The 21,322-nt window shown below is 46.3% G+C and overlaps 2 protein-coding genes across 3 annotated transcripts in view; one reads left to right on the plus strand and one right to left on the minus strand.

Annotated features, from left to right (window-relative positions):
• Positions 1-1,892: 1,892 nt before the first annotated feature.
• LOC110517888 (glyoxylate reductase/hydroxypyruvate reductase) lies at positions 1,893-13,434 on the minus strand. Of its 2 annotated transcripts, XM_036934365.1 has the most exons (9): positions 13,113-13,434; positions 12,175-12,308; positions 11,808-11,880; positions 10,101-10,217; positions 9,923-10,011; positions 9,674-9,778; positions 8,482-8,617; positions 5,673-5,803; positions 1,893-2,485 (listed from the first exon to the last, which is right to left on the minus strand). In XM_036934365.1, exons 1-9 carry the CDS (start codon positions 13,295-13,297, stop codon positions 2,364-2,366), a joined length of 1,092 nt encoding a protein of 363 aa, XP_036790260.1. In that variant the 5' UTR covers positions 13,298-13,434; the 3' UTR covers positions 1,893-2,363. The 2 variants fall into 2 exon arrangements, with proteins under 2 accessions (XP_036790260.1, XP_036790261.1); XM_036934366.1 differs by lacking the exon at positions 10,101-10,217.
• A 2,660-nt stretch (positions 13,435-16,094) lies between these two features.
• LOC110514691 (ubiquitin-like modifier-activating enzyme 6) overlaps positions 16,095-21,322 on the plus strand; it is a 54,869-nt gene continuing 49,641 nt past the window's right edge. Inside the window, exons 1-3 of the mRNA XM_036934367.1 lie at positions 16,095-16,239; positions 19,582-19,656; positions 20,830-20,924. Of these exons, the coding sequence (XP_036790262.1) occupies positions 16,217-16,239; positions 19,582-19,656; positions 20,830-20,924 (193 nt within the window). The 5' untranslated portion in view covers positions 16,095-16,216. The remainder of the gene's footprint in view (positions 16,240-19,581; positions 19,657-20,829; positions 20,925-21,322) is intronic.

Genomic DNA, 21,322 nt, shown 5'->3' on the forward strand with positions numbered 1-21,322 from the left:
GGTGATGTCTTCTGTGGCTGTTGTCTAAGTGAAACTGTTTTTTAAATATATAATAGGTGAATGTTTGAAAGTGCACATACTGGTCATATTTATACAACAACAGCCCCTGTGTGAAAACTATAACAAACTATAACCAAAAAGTATTGAATAGATAAACAACATGGTGTTCATGTAATAATATAATTTGATGAAGGACAGTTACTGCCTTACTACACTCCTCTCTGGCTGAACAAGCTGGGCTTTTATCCTAATGCCAACAGGGTTTCTGTGTTGTTTTTCCAGTTACTGCCTTACTACACTCCTCTCTGGCTTAACAAGCTGGGCTTTTATCCTAATGCCAACAGGGTTTCTGTGTTGTTTTTTTCCTACACTTCTAACTCCGTGTTTTGGTTCCAGCATCTCAAATGGTGCCCTGTTCCCTGTGTAGTGCACTACTTCCTATTGACACTGGTCTAAAGTAGTGCACTACTTCTGATCAAAGCCGTTGACACTCTGGTCTATAGTAGTTCATTATATAGGGAATAGGGCTCTGGTCTATAGTAGTTCACTATATAGGGAATAGGGCTCTGGTCACTAGTAGTTCACTATATAGGGAATAGGGCTCTGGTCACTAGTAGTTCACTATATAGGGAATAGGGCTCTGGTCACTAGTAGTTCACTATATAGGGAATAGGGCTCTGGTCACTAGTAGTTCACTATATAGGGAATAGGGCTCTGGTCTATAGTAGTACCACTATATAGGGAATAGGGCTCTGGTCTATAGTAGTGCACTATATAGGGAATAGGGGCTCTGGTCTAAAGTAGTGCACTATATAGGGAATAGGGCTCTGGTCACTAGTAGTTCACTATATAGGGAATAGGGCTCTGGTCTATAGTAGTGTACTACATAGGGAATAGGGCTCTGGTCTATAGTAGTGTACTATATAGGGAACAGGGCTCTGGTCTATAGTAGTTCACTAGATAGGGAATAGGGCCCTGGTGTATAGTAGTTCACTATATAGGGAATAGGGCCCTGGTCTATAGTAGTGTACTACATAGGGAACAGGGTGCCATTTGAGACGTTAACCCCAAAGAGAAATGTCAACGTGTTTTTTTTGTTCGTTTGAGGAGACACTAATAAATTCACGGAGGGACATGTCGTTACAGGCGCAACCATCACAGACTGAATTAAAAGATGGGAGGGGGGGGGGGAAGTTCCATGTTTATTGTTGTCCTTCGTCATTATTATTATCATTATTATATTATGGTATTAAATGATGGATGACACCAGCACCATTATTCTCTAATTAATCTACTCGTCTCATGACCAGAGTCAACTATATCATTTACAGTTCTGGTAAGAGCTCTTCAATCATTGGTTCTTCTCTGGTGTTTCTGAAAGCAGGTGATTGGTTCTTCTCTGGTGTTTCTGAAAGCAGGTGATTGGTTCTTCTCTGGTGTTTCTGAAAGCAGGTGATTGGTTCTTCTCTGGTGTTTCTGAAAGCAGGTGATTGGTTCTTCTCTGGTGTTTCTGAAAGCAGGTGATTGGTTCTTCTCTGGTGTTTCTGAAAGCAGGTGATTGGTTCTTCTCTGGTGTTTTCCCGAAAGCAGGTGATTGGTTCTTCTCTGGTGTTTTCCCGAAAGCAGGTGATTGGTTCTTCTCTGGTGTTTCTGAAAGCAGGTGATTGGTTCTTCTCTGGTGTTTTCCCGAAAGCAGGTGATTGGTTCTTCTCTGGTGTTTCCCGAAAGCAGGTGATTGGTTCTTCTCTGGTGTTTCCCGAAAGCAGGTGATTGGTTCTTCTCTGGTGTTTTCCCGAAAGCAGGTGATTGGTTCTTCTCTGGTGTTTCTGAAAGCAGGTGATTGGTTCTTCTCTGGTGTTTCTGAAAGCAGGTGATTGGTTCTTCTCTGGTGTTTCCCGAAAGCAGGTGATTGGTTCTTCTCTGGTGTTTCTGAAAGCAGGTGATTGGTTCTTCTCTGGTGTTTCTGAAAGCAAGTGATTGGTTCTTCTCTGGTGTTTCCCGAAAGCAGGTGATTGGTTCTTCTCTGGTGTTTCCCGAAAGCAGGTGATTGGTTCTTCTCTGGTGTTTCCCGAAAGCAGGTGATTGGTTCTTCTCTGGTGTTTCTGAAAGCAGGTGATTGGTTCTTCTCTGGTGTTTCTGAAAGCAGGTGATTGGTTCTTCTCTGGTGTTTCTGAAAGCAGGTGATTGGTTCTTCTCTGGTGTTTCTGAAAGCAGGTGATTGGTTCTTCTCTGGTGTTTCTGAAAGCAGGTGATTGGTTCTTCTCTGGTGTTTCTGAAAGCAGGTGATTGGTTCTTCTCTGGTGTTTCCCGAAAGCAGGTGATTGGTTCTTCTCTGGTGTTTCCCGAAAGCAGGTGATTGGCAGCTACAGCTTGAGCTCTTTGATCATTGGCTGTCCCTTCAGGCCCAGTAGCAGGTTGTTGGCTGCCAGAGCTGACATGGCATTACGCGTGGAGTAGGACGCACTGGCAATGTGGGGGAGGATCACTGGAGAGAGAGAGAGATGAGAGGGAGGATCACTGGAGAGAGAGAGATGAGGGAGGATCACTGGAGAGAGAGAGAGATGAGAGGATCACTGGAGAGAGAGATGAGAGGATCACTGGAGAGAGAGAGATGAGAGGATCACTGGAGAGAGAGAGATGAGAGGGAGGATCACTGGAGAGGGAGAGATGAGAGGATCACTGGAGAGAGAGAGATGAGAGGATCACTGGAGAGAGAGATGAGAGGATCACTGGAGAGAGAGAGAGATGAGAGGGAGGATCACTGGAGAGAGAGAGATGAGAGGATCACTGGAGAGAGAGAGATGAGAGGATCACTGGAGAGAGAGAGGGATGAGAGGGAGGATCACTGGAGAGAGAGAGATGAGAGGATCACTGGAGAGAGAGAGATGAGAGGATCACTGGAGAGAGAGAGAGATGAGAGGGAGGATCACTGGAGAGAGAGAGATGAGAGGATCACTGGAGAGAGAGAGATGAGGGAGGATCACTAGAGAGAGAGAGATGAGAGGATCACTGGAGAGAGAGAGAGATGAGAGGATCACTGGAGAAATAGAGATGAGAGGGAGGGTGAGAGGGAGGATCACTGGAGAGAGAGAGATGAGGGAGGATCACTGGAGAGAGAGAGATGAGAGGGAGGATCACTGGAGAGAGAGAGAGATGAGAGAGGGAGGGAGTGAGGAGCACGAAACAGGCAGTACAGGACTGACAACAGTAATAAACAGGCAGTACATGACTGACAACAGTAATAAACAGGCAGTACAGGACTGACAACAGTAATAAACAGGCAGTACAGGACTGACAACAGTAATAAACAGGCAGTACAGGACTGACAACAGTAATAAACAGGCAGTACAGGACTGACAACAGTAATAAATGAAACAGGCAGTACAGGACTGACAACAGTAATACATGAAACAGGCAGTACAGGACTGACAACAGTATTAAACAGGCAGTACAGGACTGACAACAGTAGTAAACAGGCAGTACAGGACTGACAACAGTAATAAATGAAACAGGCAGTACAGGACTGACAACAGTAATAAACAGGCAGTACAGCACTGACAACAGTAATAACTGAAACAGGCAGTACAGGACTGACAACAGTAATAAACAGGCAGTACAGGACTGACAACAGTAGTAAACAGGCAGTACAGGACTGACAACAGTAATAAACAGGCAGTACAGGACTGACAACAGTAATAAACAGGCAGTACAGGACTGACAACAGTAGTAAACAGGCAGTACAGGACTGACAACAGTATTAAACAGGCAGTACAGGACTGACAACAGTAATAAATGAAACAGGCAGTACAGGACTGACAACAGTAATAAACAGGCAGTGCAGGACTGACAACAGTATTAAACAGGCAGTACAGGACTGACAACAGTGATAAACAGGCAGTACAGGACTGACAACAGTGATAAACAGGCAGTAGAGGACTGACAACAGTAATAAACAGGCAGTACAGGACTGACAACAATAATAAATGAAACAGGCAGTACAGGACTGACAACAGTAATAAACAGGCATTACAGGACTGACAACAGTAGTAAATGAAACAGGCAGTACAGGACTGACAACAGTAATAAATGAAACAGGCAGTACAGGACTGACAACAGTAATAAACAGGCAGTACAGGACTGACAACAGTAATAAACAGGCAGTACAGGACTGACAACAGTAATAAATGAAACAGGCAGTACAGGACAGACAACAGTATTAAACAGGCAGTACAGGACTGACAACAGTAATAAACAGGCAGTGCAGGACTGACAACAGTAATAAACAGGCAGTACAGGACTGACAACAGTAATAAACAGGCAGTACAGACAGCACTGACAACAGTAATAACTGAAACAGGCAGTACATGACTGACAACAGTAATAAACAGGCAGTACAGGACTGACAACAGTAATAAACAGGCAGTACAGCACTGACAACAGTAATAACTGAAACAGGCAGTACAGGACTGACAACAGTAATAACTGAAACAGGCATTACATGACTGACAACAGTAATAAACAGGCAGTACAGGACTGACAACAGTAATAAACAGGCAGTACAGGACTGACAACAGTAATAAACAGGCAGTACAGGACTGACAACAGTAGTAAACAGGCAGTACAGGACTGACAACAGTAGTAAACAGGCAGTACAGGACTGACAACAGTAATAAATGAAACAGGCAGTACAGGACTGACAACAGTAGTAAACAGGCAGTACAGGACTGACAACAGTATTAAACAGGCAGTACAGGACTGACAACAGTGATAAACAGGCAGTACAGGACTGACAACAGTAATAAACAGGCAGTACAGGACTGACAAGAGTAATAAACAGGCAGTACAGGACTGACAACAGTAATAAATTAAACAGGCAGTACAGGACAGACAACAGTATTAAACAGGCAGTACAGGACTGACAACAGTAATAAACAGGCAGTACAGGACTGACAACAGTAATAAACAGGCAGTACAGGACTGACAACAGTAATAAACAGGCAGTACAGGACTGACAACAGTAGTAAACAAGCAGTACAGGACTGACAACAGTAATAAACAGGCAGTACAGGACTGACAACAGTAGTAAACAGGCAGTACAGGACTGACAACAGTAATAAACAGGCAGTACAGCACTGACAACAGTAATAACTGAAACAGGCAGTACAGGACTGACAACAGTAATAAACAGGCAGTACAGGACTGACAACAGTAGTAAACAGGCAGTACAGGACTGACAACAGTATTAAACAGGCAGTACAGGACTGACAACAGTAATAAATGAAACAGGCAGTACAGGACTGACAACAGTAATAAACAGGCAGTACAGGACTGACAACAGTATTAAACAGGCAGTACAGGACTGACAACAGTAGTAAACAGGCAGTACAGGACTGACAACAGTAATAAATGAAACAGGCAGTACAGGACTGACAACAGTATTAAACAGGCAGTACAGGACTGACAACAGTAGTAAACAGGCAGTACAGGACTGACAACAGTAATAAATGAAACAGGCAGTACAGGACTGACAACAGTAATAAACAGGCAGTACAGGACTGACAACAGTAATAAACAGGCAGTACAGGACTGACAACAGTAATAAATGAAACAGGAAATAGCAGGGTGAACTTGGTGGAGACTCTGAACCAATCACACCCCGTGTTTATACTCACCACAGTTGTTAAGGGTGAAGAGCGGGTGGCTGGTGGGCAGGGGTTCAGGGACGGTGACGTCGAGTCCAGCTCCTGCTATCTGACCGCTGGACAGGGCTTCATACAGATCCTCCTGGTCTACCACCCCTCCTCTATCACACACAGCCATCACCATGTTACTGTCTACCACACACAGCCATCGTGTTACTGTCTACCACACACAGCCATCATGTTACTGTCTACCACACACAGCCATCATGTTACTGTCTACCACACACAGCCATCATGTTACTGTCGACCATCCCTCCTCTACCACACACAGCCATCACCATGTTACTGTCTACCACCCCTCCTCTACCACACACAGCCATCACCATGTTACTGTCTACCACACACAGCCATCATCATGTTACTGTCTACCACACACAGCCATCATGTTACTGTCTACCACACACAGCCATCATGTTACTGTCTACCACACACAGCCATCATGTTACTGTCTACCACCCCTCCTCTACCACACACAGCCATCATGTTACTGTCTACCACCCCTCCTCTACCACACACAGCCATCACCATGTTACTGTCTACCACACACAGCCATCATGTTACTGTCTACCACACACAGCCATCATGTTACTGTCTACCACACACAGCCATCATGTTACTGTCGACCATCCCTCCTCTACCACACACAGCCATCATGTTACTGTCTACCACCCCTCCTCTACCACACACAGCCATCATGTTACTGTCTACCACACACAGCCATCATGTTACTGTCTACCACCCCTCCTCTACCACACACAGCCATCATGTTACTGTCTACCACCCCTCCTCTACCACACACAGCCATCATCATGTTACTGTCTACCACCCCTCCTCTACCACACACAGCCATCACCATGTTACTGTCTACCACACACACAGCCATCACCATGATACTGTCTACCACACACAGCATCACCATGTTACTGTCTACCACACACAGCCATCAGCATGTTACTGTCTACCACCCCTCCTCTACCACACACAGCCATCATCATGTTACTGTCTACCACCCCTCCTCTACCACACACAGCATCACAATGTTACTGTCTACCACACACAGCCATCAGCATGTTACTGTCTACCACCCCTCCTCTACCACACACAGCCATCATGTTACTGTCTACCACACACAGCCATCATCATGTTACTGTCTACCACACACAGCCATCACCATGTTACTGTCTACCACCCCACCTCTACCACACACAGCATCACCATGTTACTGTCTACCACACACAGCCATCATCATGTTACTGTCTACCACACACAGCCATCACCATGTTACTGTCTACCACCCCTCCTCTACCACACACAGCCATCATCATGTTACTGTCTACCACCCCTCCTCTACCACACACACAGCCATCACCATGTTACTGTCTACCACACACAGCCATCACCATGTTACTGTCTACCACACACAGCCATCACCATGTTACTGTCTACCACTCCACCTCTACCACACACAGCCATCATCATGTTACTGTCTACCACCCCTCCTCTACCACACACACAGCCATCACCATGTTACTGTCTACCACACACAGCCATCACCATGTTACTGTCTACCACACACAGCCATCACCATGTTACTGTCTACCACTCCACCTCTACCACACACAGCCATCACCATGTTACTGTCTACCACCCCTCCTCTACCACACACAGCCATCACCATGTTACTGTCTACCACCCCTCCTCTACCACACACAGCCATCATCATGTTACTGTCTACCACCCCTCCTCTACCACACACAGCCATCACCATGTTACTCTCTACCACACACAGCCATCATCATGTCTACCACCCCTCCTCTACCACACACAGCCATCACCATGTTACTGTCTACCACCCCTCCTCTACCACACACAGCCATCATCATGTCTACCACCCCTCCTCTACCACACACAGCCATCATGTTACTGTCTACCACCCCTCCTCTACCACACACAGCCATCATCATGTTACTGTCTACCACACACAGCCATCAACATGTTACTGTCTATCACCCCTCCTCTACCACACACAGCCATCATGTTACTGTCTACCACACACAGCCATCACCATGTTACTGTCTACCACCCCTCCTCTACCACACACACAGCTATCATCATGTCTACCACCCCTCCTCTACCACACACACAGCTATCATCATGTCTACCACCCCTCCTCTACCACACACACAGCTATCATCATGTCTACCACCCCTCCTCTACCACACACAGCCATCATAATGTTACTGTCAACCACCCCTCCTCTACCACACACAGCCATCATCATGTTACTGTCTACCACACACAGCCATCATCATGTTAATGTCTACCACCCCTCCTCTACCACACACACAGCTATCATCATGTCTACCACCCCTCCTCTACCACACACAGCCATCATCATGTTACTGTCTACCACCCCTCCTCTACCACACACAGCCATCATCATGTTACTGTCTACCACCCCTCCTCTACCACACACAGCCATCACCATGTTACTGTCTACCACACACAGCCATTATCATGTTACTCTCTACCACCCCTCCTCTACCACACAGCCATCATAATGTTACTGTCTACCACCCCTCCTCTACCACACACAGCCATCCTCATGTTACTGTCTACCACCCCTCCTCTACCACACACACAGCCATCATCATGTTACTGTCTACCATCCCTCCTCTACCACACACAGGAGTTACCGTGTATTACTGTGTGTTACCGTCGGTTACCGTGTGTTACCTTGTGTTACTGTGTGTGTGTGTGTGTGTGTGTGCTTGGTCACCTGCTGGTGTTGATGAAGATGGAGGTATTCTTCATTTTGGAGAACAGGTCCTTGTTACAGATGTCTTTAGTCTCTGGTGTCAGAGCACAACACACAGTCAGGAAGTCAGACTGACTGGCCAGCTCATCCATAGAGACTAGAGGGAGAGTGGACAACATACTGTCAGGAAGTCAGACTGGCTGGACAACTCATCCATAGAGACTAGAGGGAGAGAGGACAACATACTGTCAGAAAGTCAGACTGACTGGCCAATGACCATCCATAACATTCAGCATCAAGTCTAGGATCTCTCAACACAACACATACCCAGAATGACATCAGAAATGACACACTTACCAACTATTGTTGATTTAATATGTTTTTAAAAGTGTTTTATTTTGTATATTCATATCTCAGTGGTACCATATTCCCCAATAAACCATATCTCAGTGGTACTATATTCCCCATTAACACCATATCTCAGTGGTACCATATTCCCCATTAAACCATATCTCAGTGGTACCATATTCTCCATTAAACCATATCTCAGTGGTACTATATTCCCCATTAACACCATATCTCAGTGGTACCATATTCCCCATTACACCATATCTCAGTGGTACCATATTCCCCATTAAACCATATCTCAGTGGTACCGTATTCCCCATATCTCAGTGGTACCATATTCCCCATTACACCATATCTCAGTGGTACCATATTCCCCATTACACCATATCTCAGTTGTACCATATTCCCCATTACACCATATCTCAGTGGTACCATATTCCCCATATCTCAGTGGTACCATATTCCCCATTACACCATATCTCAGTGGTACCATATTCCCCATTACACCATATCTCAGTGGTACCATATTCCCCATTAAACCATATCTCAGTGGTACCATATTCCCCATATCTCAGTGGTACCATATTCCCCATGAACACCATATCTCAGTGGTACCATATTCCCCATATCTCAGTGGTACCATATTCCCCATGAACACCATATCTCAGTGGTACCATATTCCCCATGTCTCAGTGGTACCATATTCCCCATATCTCAGTGGCACCATATTCCCCATTAACACCATATCTCAGTTGTACCATATTCACCATTAAACCATATCTCAGTGGTACCATATTCCCCATTACACCATATCTCAGTGGTACCATATTCCCCACTAAACCATACATATCTCAGCGCTCTGTACCATATTCTGCGTCGATCAAACTGGCCAGCTCTGGTCGGGGAGCCACGTCCGTGTAGATGAACTTCTTAACCTTGAACGGCTTCAGACGCTCAGCGATAGCCACACCTGTCACACACACACACACACACACACACACAAACACACAAGTCATGAGGTTGTGCTGTTCATTTCCCTTGATAGTTGAGGGTTTTTTCACTGACCATAGTGTGTGTGCGTGTGCGTGTGTGTGTGTGTGTGTGTGTTACTCACCGATCCTGCCCAGTCCCAGGATTCCCACGGTGCTGTTAGCCAGCTCATATCCACACAGCCACAGAGTCCTCCATGTTCCCCATCCACCACTGGACAGGGACACACAGAGAGAAGGTCTGTCTCTGCGTGTGTGTGTGTGTGTGTGTGTGTGTGTGTGTGTGTGTGTGTGTGTTCCTACGTCTTGGCTTCATGCGTAGCCTCTATCAGTCTCCTGGACGTGGTCAGCAGCAGAGCGACAGTCAATTCAGCTACAGAATCTGTTAACACATCTGGGGTGTAACCCACACGGATCCCCCTGATACACACACACACACACACACACACACACACACACACACACACACACACAGAAGAGAGACAGAAGAGAGTCAGACACACACACACACACACACACACAGAGACAGACACACACACACACGCAGAGACAGACACACACACACACACACACACACAGAGACAGACACACACACACACACCCACACGCAGAGACAGACACACACACACACACACACACACACAGAGACAGACACACACACACAGACACACACACACACACACACAGAGACACACACACACACACACACAGACATAGTTCAAGAAGTATACTTTTACATGGACAGTAATCTACACAAGATTAGGAACACTGTCTCTCTCTCTATCTCACTCTCTCCTCTGTCTGTCTCATATATATGCTGAGTGGACAAATCATTAGGAACACTGTCTCTCTCTCTCTCTCTATCTCACTCTCTCCTCTGTCTGTCTCATATATATGCTGAGCAGACAAATCATTAGGAACACTGTCTCTCTCTCTCTCTCTATCTCACTCTCTCCTCTGTCGCTCTCATATATATGCTGAGTGGACAAATCATTAGGAACACTGTCTCTCTCTCTCTCTCTATCTCACTCTCTCCTCTGTCGCTCTCATATATATGCTGAGTGGACAAATCATTAGGAACACTGTCTCTCTCTCTCTCTCTATCTCACTCTCTCCTCTGTCTGTCTCATATATATGCTGAGCAGACAAATCATTAGGAACACCTGCTCTTTCCATGACATAAGACTGACCAGGTGAATCCAGGTGAAGTCCATGATCCCTTATTGATGTCACCTGTTAAATCCACTTCAATCAGTGTAGATGAAGGGAAGCAGACAGGTTAGAAAATGACTTTTAAAGCCTTGAGACAACTGAGACATGGATTGTGTGTAATTCAGTGGGTGAATGGACAAGACAAAATATTTAAGTGCCTTTGAATGGATATGTTAGTAGGTGCCAGTGGCACCGATTTGTGTCAAGAACTGCAAAGCTGCTGGGTTTTCCACACTCAACAGTTTCCTGTGTGTATCAAAAATGGTCCACCCGGGCTGTACTGCGGGCTGTACTGCAGTGCCAGCTGTGCCACCAGAGACCCTGGTTCGAGCCCAGGCTCTGTCGCAACCGGCCGCGACCGGGAGGTCCGTGGGGCGACGCACATTTGGCCCAGCGTCGTCTGGGTTAGGGGAGGGTTTGGCCGGTAGGGATATCCTTGTCTCATCGCGCACCAGCGACTCCTTTGGCGTGCTGGGCGCAGTGCGCGCTAACCAAGGTTGCCAGGTGCATGGTGTTTCCTAAAAACAATTGGATACCACGAAATTGGGGAGAAAACGGGGTAAAATAAATAAATAAAAATGTTTTTAAATTACGAGGCACAACTGTGGGAAGCATTGAAGGCTTTCAACACCTTGTAGAGTCCATGTCCTGATGAATTGAGGTTGTTCTGAGGACAGAAATGGGGTTGGGGGCTGCAACTCAATATTAGGAAGGTGTTCTTAATGTTTTGTTATACTCAGTTGTATGTCTGTCTGTGATGTGACCAACAACGGAGGTTAGAGGTCAGAGGTCACTGACCTTTTCTTTAGTTCCTCTAGGGAGAGGTGGTCAAAACCCACTGACATGGTGCTCAGGACCTTAAGGTTAGGACCTGCAGGACACACACACACACACACACAGAGAGAGAGAGACACGCGCAAACACACACACAGAGAGAGAGAGAGAGCGAGAGAGAGAGAGACACACACACACAAACACACACACACACAGAGAGAGAGAGCGAGAGAGAGAGAGACACACACACACACACACACACACACACACACACAGACAGAGAGAGAGACACACACACGCACACACAAACACACAACAAAAAGTCAAGTTCTCCCAGTGTTCCTGTCAGAGATGAGCCAATGGCGTTAGAGATTATGGACAGTCACCTGACCTGCAGCGTCCAATAGCTCGGCGTCGATCTTCTCCGTGAGCACGCAGACCAGCGCATCGACACCTTTGACCTTCTGGAGCAACTCCTTCCGGGGCACGGGGACGTCATCTGAGTCCCACAGATCAAACTGCACTCTGGGTAATGTAGGATTTCAAAATGAAAGACCTGTTTCAGATTCTTTACAAATGTCTGTCTGTCTGTCTGTCTCTGTCTGTCTCTGTCTGTCTGTCTGTCTGTCTGTCTTTCTCTCTCCCTATCTTTCTTTCTCACTTTCTTTTTTGCTTCTTTAATGGAATCCATGATCTGGAATGAGTACCTCTGTGAAAGCTAATTAATGGTAATGAACCTGATAGAGAGAGACTGGAACAGTGTTATGAGTCAGAGAGAGACTGGAACAGTGTTATGAATCAGAGAGAGACTGGAACAGTGTTAGGAGTCAGAGAGAGACTGAATGAGTGTATTAAACAGTGTTATGAGTCTGAGGGGGGGAATAGAGAGGGAGAGAGTCCTGTTTGTGATAATATTTATTGTTATTAATTGCGTTATGATGTATTTATAGATAGGCCTGTTGTTAATGAGTCATTCCTTTGCCAAAGTAAGCTTTGGCAGTATGCAAATTGAATTGAGAGAGACTTCTTATCTGTCTGGTCTGGTCAGGGCAAACACTGTCAGTTCTGTTTACCCAGAAGTCAATGATGAACCTCACACGACAACATTTCAGAACGTTCCGTTAGAATGAATGACAACTTGATAGGTTAGCCTCCACGAATGACTAAAGGACATTAAGTTAAATTAAAGACACGATCCAAAACCTAAAGCCTACATAACATGCAATTAAAAGCAACAAATAATTATATTTAAATAATATAATTCTATTAAAAAGTAGGCATACATACAGAACCAGAACGGCAACAAGAGAAAAGTGTGATCTCACTCACTGTCCAGACTCGCTGAGAATCTTCAGCCCCTCCGGCGGGATCTGTCGCGTGATGTAGACCCGCGGTAGAGACGACATCTCTCTCTGCACGGCGCCCGGTAAACCCCCGGTAATACTTAATGAGTTTAACGGCACAACGGCGATCCGCTGGAGAGCCACGCGCAGAGCCACGCGACCGCACCACATCGTCGAGGAGAGGAGGTCTGGAACTTTAGAGAGAGAAATGTAATTTAATTTAAATCTGTTAAAAACAGGGACTTTGCAACCTGAGCACCTTTTCTGGTGTGTGTCGTATGTGTGTGTTGTTTTTGGCAGGAGTTCAGAGGGGAGGTACCGTAGGGGGTTGCCGTTCGGCCAATATGAAGGGAGGGATGGTTGACAGAGATTGCTGGCTTCACACACACACACACACACACACACACGGAGTTTGATCCTGTTGTACATGTAGCTATGTAAGTAACCACTAACCAGACAGTTGTGTGAAACAGGCTATGAGGCTCAGCCATGATGACCTGTGATCCACTGTTAACTAATATGGACCACATGACATGATCCAGTCAGCTCTATATAGATCTACTATCTATCTGTTATCTATTGTTACAGTCTAACTAACATCAGGTCTACTATCTATCTGTTATCTATTGTTACAGTCTAACTAACAACATCAGGTCTACTATCTATCTGTTATCTATTGTTACAGTCTAACTAACATCAGGTCTACTGTCTATCTGTTATCTATTGTTACAGTCTAACTAACAACATCAGGTCTACTGTCTATCTGTTATCTGGGTCTACTATCTATCTGTTATCTATTGTTACAGTCTAACTAACATCAGGTCTACTATCTATCTGTTATCTATTGTTATAGTCTAACTAACATCAGGTCTACTGTCTATCTGTTATCTATTGTTACAGTCTAACTAACAACATCAGGTCTACTGTCTATCTGTTATCTGGGTCTACTATCTATCTGTTATCTATTGTTACAGTCTAACTAACAACATCAGGTCTATTGTCTATCTGTTATCTATTGTTACAGTCTAACTAACAACATCAGGTCTACTGTCTATCTGTTATCTATTGTTACAGTCTTAACTAACGTCAGGTCTACTATCTATCTGTTATCTATTGTTACAGTCTTAACTAACATCAGGTCTACTATCTATCTGTTATCTATTGTTACAGTCTTAACTAACGTCAGGTCTACTATCTATCTGTTATCTGTTGTTACAGTCTAACTAACAACACCAGGTCTACTATCTATCTGTTATCTATTGTTATAGTCTAACTAACATCAGGTCTACTATCTATCTGTTATCTATTGTTACAGTCTAACTAACAACACCAGGTCTACTATCTATCTGTTATCTATTGTTATAGTCTAACTAACATCAGGTCTACTATCTATCTGTTATCTATTGTTACAGTCTAACTAACAACATCAGGTCTACTGTCTATCTGTTATCTATTGTTACAGTCTAACTAACAACATCAGGTCTACTGTCTATCTGTTATCTGGGTCTACTATCTATCTGTTATCTATTGTTACAGTCTAACTAACATCAGGTCTACTATCTATCTGTTATCTATTGTTATAGTCTAACTAACATCAGGTCTACTGTCTATCTGTTATCTATTGTTACAGTCTAACTAACAACATCAGGTCTACTGTCTATCTGTTATCTGGGTCTACTATCTATCTGTTATCTATTGTTACAGTCTAACTAACAACATCAGGTCTATTGTCTATCTGTTATCTATTGTTACAGTCTAACTAACAACATCAGGTCTACTGTCTATCTGTTATCTATTGTTACAGTCTTAACTAACGTCAGGTCTACTATCTATCTGTTATCTATTGTTACAGTCTTAACTAACGTCAGGTCTACTATCTATCTGTTATCTGTTGTTACAGTCTAACTAACAACACCAGGTCTACTATCTATCTGTTATCTATTGTTATAGTCTAACTAACATCAGGTCTACTATCTATCTGTTATCTATTGTTACAGTCTAACTAACAACATCAGGTCTACTGTCTATCTGTTATCTATTGTTACAGTCTAACTAACAACACCAGGTCTACTATCTATCTGTTATCTATTGTTACAGTCTAACAACATCAGGTCTACTGTCTATATGTTATCTATTGTTACAGTTTAACTAACAACATCAGGTCTCCTGTCTGTTTTCTATTGTTATATTCTCCCAACATCAGGTCTACTGTCTGTTATCTATTGTTATATTCTCCCAACATCAGGTCTACTGTCTATCTGTTATCTATTGTTACAGTCTAACTAACTAACAACATCAGGTATATTGTCTATCTGTTATCTATTGTTACAGTCTCCCAACATTAGGATTAGGACTACAGTAGGATAAATTACTAAAATGAGTGACGTCCTCGTTGGGTTTTTCCTGACCATGGGACCTGACCATGACTAACTCTAGGTTCTAAGGGTCCAAGGGCCAAGAGTACAGGACCCTTAGACCCGGACCCCCTCTCATCCTCACCCCCTCTCCCCTAACCTCCTCACCCCCTTACCCTCTCTCCACTCACCCCCCCCTCCTCCCTCACCCCCCCTCCTCCCTCACCCCCCCTTCTCCCTCACCCCCCCTTCTCCCTCACCCCCCCCTCTCCTCCCTCACCCCCCCTCCTCCCTCACCCCCCCTTCTCCCTCACCCCCCCTTCTCCCTCACCCCTATTAGTTAGAGAGTCTGAGTTGTAAATGTTTCACTGGGCAGATGAACTTTGGCTGTTTGAACAGTGTCTCTGTTTTCTTCTGAAATGTCAACTGGTGTCTTGCAGGTTTTCAATAGGACCCATGATACTATGCACTATGATGCCTACACTTAATATGGAATCTGGTTTAAAAAAAATGGCCGCAATGCCAAATACTCCCGAGAGAAAGAACAAATCACTTGTCTGGATATCCCAAAACATTTTTTTTTCAGTTGTTTTTTTGTATCTTATTATTTCTTTAATAATCTATCAAATAAATATAATTTAAACGTGAACCTTGTCATGTGATCTGGGTAACCCGGAACAGTTTGATGTGTTATTTTTTTAGCTGAACACAACCCTTCATTCGTAACAACAACTCAATGAACCTATCGTACACCGACAGGTAAGATATTTCGTCTCTGAATGACGATTTTTAAAGCGCATTTTTCGCAACATTCACAAATACCATTATGGACATCCCGTATCTGCAACCATAGGGAGATGTGTGCTTGATAAGTCATGACTTTTCAAGTCTATGGAGGGTTTTTTGCACTGACCCGGCATCAGGCAGTATCAATCAATCAATAAAATGTATTTATAAAGCCTTCAGTTTTTTGTTTTACATCAGCCGATGTACACAGTGTTTTTTACAGAAACCCAGCCGAACCCCCCCCCCCCCAAAACAGCAAGCAATGCAGATGTAGAAATCTAGCTAGTGCTAGCTAACGCCCTTCTGAGTAAGCAGTCAATGCTAAGTCTATGCCATCGTTCCTAGCAAGATAAACACATAAGTTCGCTATTGACAAGGCTTTGAGAAGTTGTCAACCTCAAAATATGTAATATGGTACTACTACTAGTGTTACTGCTACTCTTATAACGTCCTCACGTTATTGTAGCTAGCTACTAGTAGCTAACTGCAGATTTTGGGACCAGGAAGCTAGCTAGTTAGGTAGGAAGCCCATTAGCTAGTTAGGAAGCCCATTAGCTAGTTAGGAAGCCCATTAGCTAGTTAGCCCATTAGCTAGTTAGCCCATTAGCTAGTTAGCCCATTAGCTAGTTAGCAAGCCCATTAGCTAGGTAGCAAGCCCATTAGCTAGGTAGCAAGCCCATCAGCTAGGTAGCAAGCCCATCAGCTAGGTAGCAAGCCCATCAGCTAGTTAGCAAGCCCATTAACTAGTTAGCAAGCCCATTAGCTAGTTAGTAAGCCCATTAGCTAGTTAGCAATACTGTTTATTTAGCTAGCTAACTTGACTCAGTTATCATCTTCATTTGGTGTGGTGATGTAGCTAGATAGATACTTTTCGCTCACTAAACAGAAAGCTTGATGTTGCTAGCTAAGTCGGAAAAACCATTGTACCTTGACATTGGACAGCTGAGTATCATCATATAGTGAGTGGATTGTTCTGTAGCTATTGCTGCACATCAGGATATCCCGGGGTGACAACATCGTGTTATCAGATATTACACAGACATAGCTAGCGAAAATAATGTATTCTAGAATAACGTGACACAGGTATACCTCCTCTTTTATCTCACCTGTAAGGACAGCCTGGTTCCCAGAGACCCACCCACTGGTCCCCAGAGACCCACCCACTGGTCCCCAGAGACCCACCCACAGGGTGTATAGGCTTCTGTTTACAGCCCCCAGCACTAACACACCTGGTAAACCAACTCAATGGATGGATAACAATCCTGGTCCCCAGAGACCCACCCACAGGGTGTGTAGGCTTCTGTTTACAGCCCAGCACTAACACACCTGATAAACTAACTCAATGGATGGATAACAATCCTGGTCCCCAGAGACCCACCCACAGGGTGTGTAGGCTTCTGTTTACAGCCCAGCACTAACACACCTGGTAAACCAACTCAATGGATGGATAACAATCCTGGTCCCCAGAGACCCACCCACAGGGTGTATAGGCTTCTGTTTACAGCCCAGCACTAAACACACCTGGTAAACCAACTCAATGGATGGATAACAATCCTGGTCCCCAGAGACCCACCCACAGGGTGTGTAGGCTTCTGTTTACAGCCCAGCACTAAACACACCTGGTAAACCAACTCAATGGATGGATAACAAATTGGTCCCCAGAGACCCACCCACAGGGTGTATAGGCTTCTGTTTACAGCCCCCAGCACTAACACACCTGGTAAACCAACTCAATGGATGGATAACAATCCTGGTCCCCAGAGACCCACCCACAGGGTGTATAGGCTTCTGTTTACAGCCCCCAGCACTAACACACCTGATAAACTAACTCAATGTATGGATAACAATCCTGGTCCCCAGAGACCCACCCACAGGGTGTGTAGGCTTCTGTTTACAGCCCAGCACTAACACACCTGATAAACTAACTCAATGGATGGATAACAATCCTGGTCCCCAGAGACCCACCCACAGGGTGTGTAGGCTTCTGTTTACAGCCCAGCACTAACACACCTGGTAAACCAACTCAATGGATGGATAACAATCCTGGTCCCCAGAGACCCACCCACAGGGTGTGTAGGCTTCTGTTTACAGCCCAGCACTAAACACACCTGGTAAACCAACTCAATGGATGGATAACAATCCTGGTCCCCAGAGACCCACCCACAGGGTGTGTAGGCTTCTGTTTACAGCCCAGCACTAACACACCTGATAAACTAACTCAATGGATGGATAACAATCCTGGTCCCCAGAGACCCACCCACAGGGTGTGTAGGCTTCTGTTTACAGCCCAGCACTAACACACCTGATAAACTAACTCAATGGATGGATAACAATCCTGGTCCCCAGAGACCCACCCACAGGGTGTATAGGCTTCTGTTTACAGCCCAGCACTAACACACCTGGTAAACCAACTCAATGGATGGATAACAATCCTGGTCCCCAGAGACCCACCCACAGGGTGTGTAGGCTTCTGTTTACAGCCCAGCACTAACACACCTGGTAAACCAACTCAATGGATGGATAACAATCCTGGTCCCCAGAGACCCACCCACAGGGTGTGTAGGCTTCTGTTTACAGCCCAGCACTAACACACCTGGTAAACCAACTCAATGGATGGATAACAAATTGGTCCATTGTATCAGGACTCTTAAGTACTGGGTTGGAATGAAAGCCTGCACATCCATTCTATGGGTGCGTCCCAATTATATGCGTCCTTATTTGTAAAGTGTGCACTACGTCCCACAAACTCCTCTGAAATGAGTGGGTTGGTGGAGGAGAGTAGAGGTTGACCTCTAGAGGAGAGAGGGAGTCTCTTATTCCTGTCGTTTACATCCAAAGCAGTGAAGGGAATTGTACAAGTGCACATTTTGGGAGGAAGGAGAGACAATTGGGACGTAGGCCCCCCTGTGTCCTCAGGACTAAGGTGTAGAACAGTGGCGTAGACCAAGGTTTCCCAAACTGGGTCCTGGGGTCCACTCTGGGTCCACTCTGGGTCATGGGGGTCCACTCTGGGTCCTGGGGTCCACTCTGGGTCCTGGGGGCCCACTCTGGGTCCTGGGGGGGCCCACTCTGGGTCCTGAGGCCCCACTCTGGGTCCTGGGTTCCAACTCTGGGTCCTTGGGTCCCCCCTGGTTGCACGTTTTAGCCCTGGCACTACACAGCTGATTTTAAATAACCAACTCCTCATCAAGCATTGATTATTTGAATCAGTTGTGTAGTGCTGGGGGCCCGGGGGAGCCAGGACAGAGTTCATATAACCCTGACATCAGAAGGACTTCTCTCCTCCATGATCTCTCTCTCTCTCTCAATATCCAGTGCTTCTAGGACCAGTGAGTTTTCCCCTCCCGAGATGTCAGCTGACTCCATGGAGATTGATGACTCCCTGTACAGGTAAATCCCGTACTACCTATTTTAAGTACAATGACATACCAGTAATAGTTCTAACAAAACATGTTCTAGGTGCTGACTGACTCACAACAACATCATTTGATCTTCCCTGCCCCCCCCCCTCTTCCCTGCCCCCCCCCCTCTTCCCTGCCCCCCCCCCCTCTTCCCTGCCCCCCCCTCTTCCCTGCCCCCCCCCCTCTTCCCTGCCCCCCCCCCTCTTCCCTGCCCCCCCCCCCTCTTCCCTGCCCCCCCCCCCTCTTCCCTGCCCCCCCTCTTCCCTGCCTCCCTCCCCCTCTCTCCCTAATCCCTCTCCCTGCCCCCCCTCTTCCCTGCCCCCCCCTCTTCCCTGCCTCCCCTCTTCCCTGCCCCCCCCCCTCTTCCCTGCCCCCCCCTCCTCTTCCCTGCCCCCCCCTCTTCCCTGCCCCCCCCTCTTCCCTGCCCCCCCTCTTCCCTGCCCCCCCCCTATTCCCTGCCCCCCCTCTTCCCTGCCCCCCCCCTCTTCCCTGCGCCCCCCTCTTCCCTGCCCCCCCTCTTCCCTGCCCCCCATCTTCCCTGCCCCCCCCTCTTCCCTGCCCCCCCTCTTCCCTGCCTCCCTCCCCCTCTCTCCCTGCCTCCCCCTCTTCCCTGCCTCCCTCCCTCCCTCTCTCTCCTCTCCATCCTCCCTCCCTCTCTCCTCCCTCTCCCTCCTCCCCCCTCCCTAACCCCCACCCTCCCTCCCTCTCTCTCCTCTCCATCCTCCCTCCCTCTCTCTTCCCTCTCCCTAACCCCCATCCTCCCTCACCCCCCCTCCCTAACCCCCATCCTCCCTCTCCCTCCCTAACCCCCCATCCTCTCTCTCCTTCCCTCCCTAACCCCCCATCCTCTCTCTCCTTCCCTCCCTAACCCCCCATCCTCCCTCTCTCTCCCTAACCCCCCATCCTCCCTCCCTCTCTCCCCTCTCCCTCCCTAACCCCCCATCCTCTCTCTCCTTCCCTCCCTAACCCCCATCCTCCCTCCCTCTCTCTTCCCTCTCCCTCCTCCCTCCCTCTCTCTTCCCTCTCCCTCCCTAACCCCCATCCTCCCTCTCTCCCTAACCCCCCATCCTCTCTCTCCTTCCCTCCCTAACCCCCCATCCTCCCTCCCTCTCTCTTCCCTCTCCCTCCTCCCTCCCCCCTCCCTCCTCCCCCCTCCCTCCAGTCGTCAGAGGTATGTCCTGGGGGACAGTGCTATGCAGCAGATGGCTCAGTCGTCTGTCTTCCTCAGTGGAATGGGAGGACTGGGAGTGGAGATCGGTAGGTGGCAGACGCATCAAATAACACATAGCATTACGTGACATTACATGACATAGCATTATGTGACATTACATGACATAGCATTATATCATGTGACATTACATGACATAGCATTACATTATGTGACATTACATGACATAGCATTGCATTATGTGACATTACATGACATAGCATTGCATTATGTGACATTACATGACATAGCATTATATTACGTGACATTACATGACATAGCATCACGGTACATGCCAGAACATGCCACTAAGTGACATGACATAGCATGACTGTACATGCCAATAAGTGACATGACATAGCTTGACGGTACATGCCATTAAGTGACATGACATAGCATGACGGTACATGCATTAAGCGACATGACATAGCATGACAGTACATGCCAG

The sequence above is a fragment of the Oncorhynchus mykiss genome, chromosome 10, assembly GCF_013265735.2.
Source record: "Oncorhynchus mykiss isolate Arlee chromosome 10, USDA_OmykA_1.1, whole genome shotgun sequence".
NCBI classification, from domain to species: domain Eukaryota; kingdom Metazoa; phylum Chordata; class Actinopteri; order Salmoniformes; family Salmonidae; genus Oncorhynchus; species Oncorhynchus mykiss.

What these genes read in the sequence shown, in the direction of transcription:
- LOC110517888 (XM_036934365.1), bottom strand. Translation starts at nt 13,297, where the DNA reads ATGTGGTGCGGTCGCGTGGCTCTGCGCGTGGCTCTCCAGCGGATCGCC. An exon ending in ATTCTCAGCGAGTCTGGACA is followed by an intron (nt 12,309 to 13,112) that starts GTGAGTGAGATC and finishes TACATTACCCAG; the next exon opens with AGTGCAGTTTGATCTGTGGG. An exon ending in CCTGGGACTGGGCAGGATCG is followed by an intron (nt 9,779 to 9,922) that starts GTGAGTAACACA and finishes TGTGTGTGACAG; the next exon opens with GTGTGGCTATCGCTGAGCGT.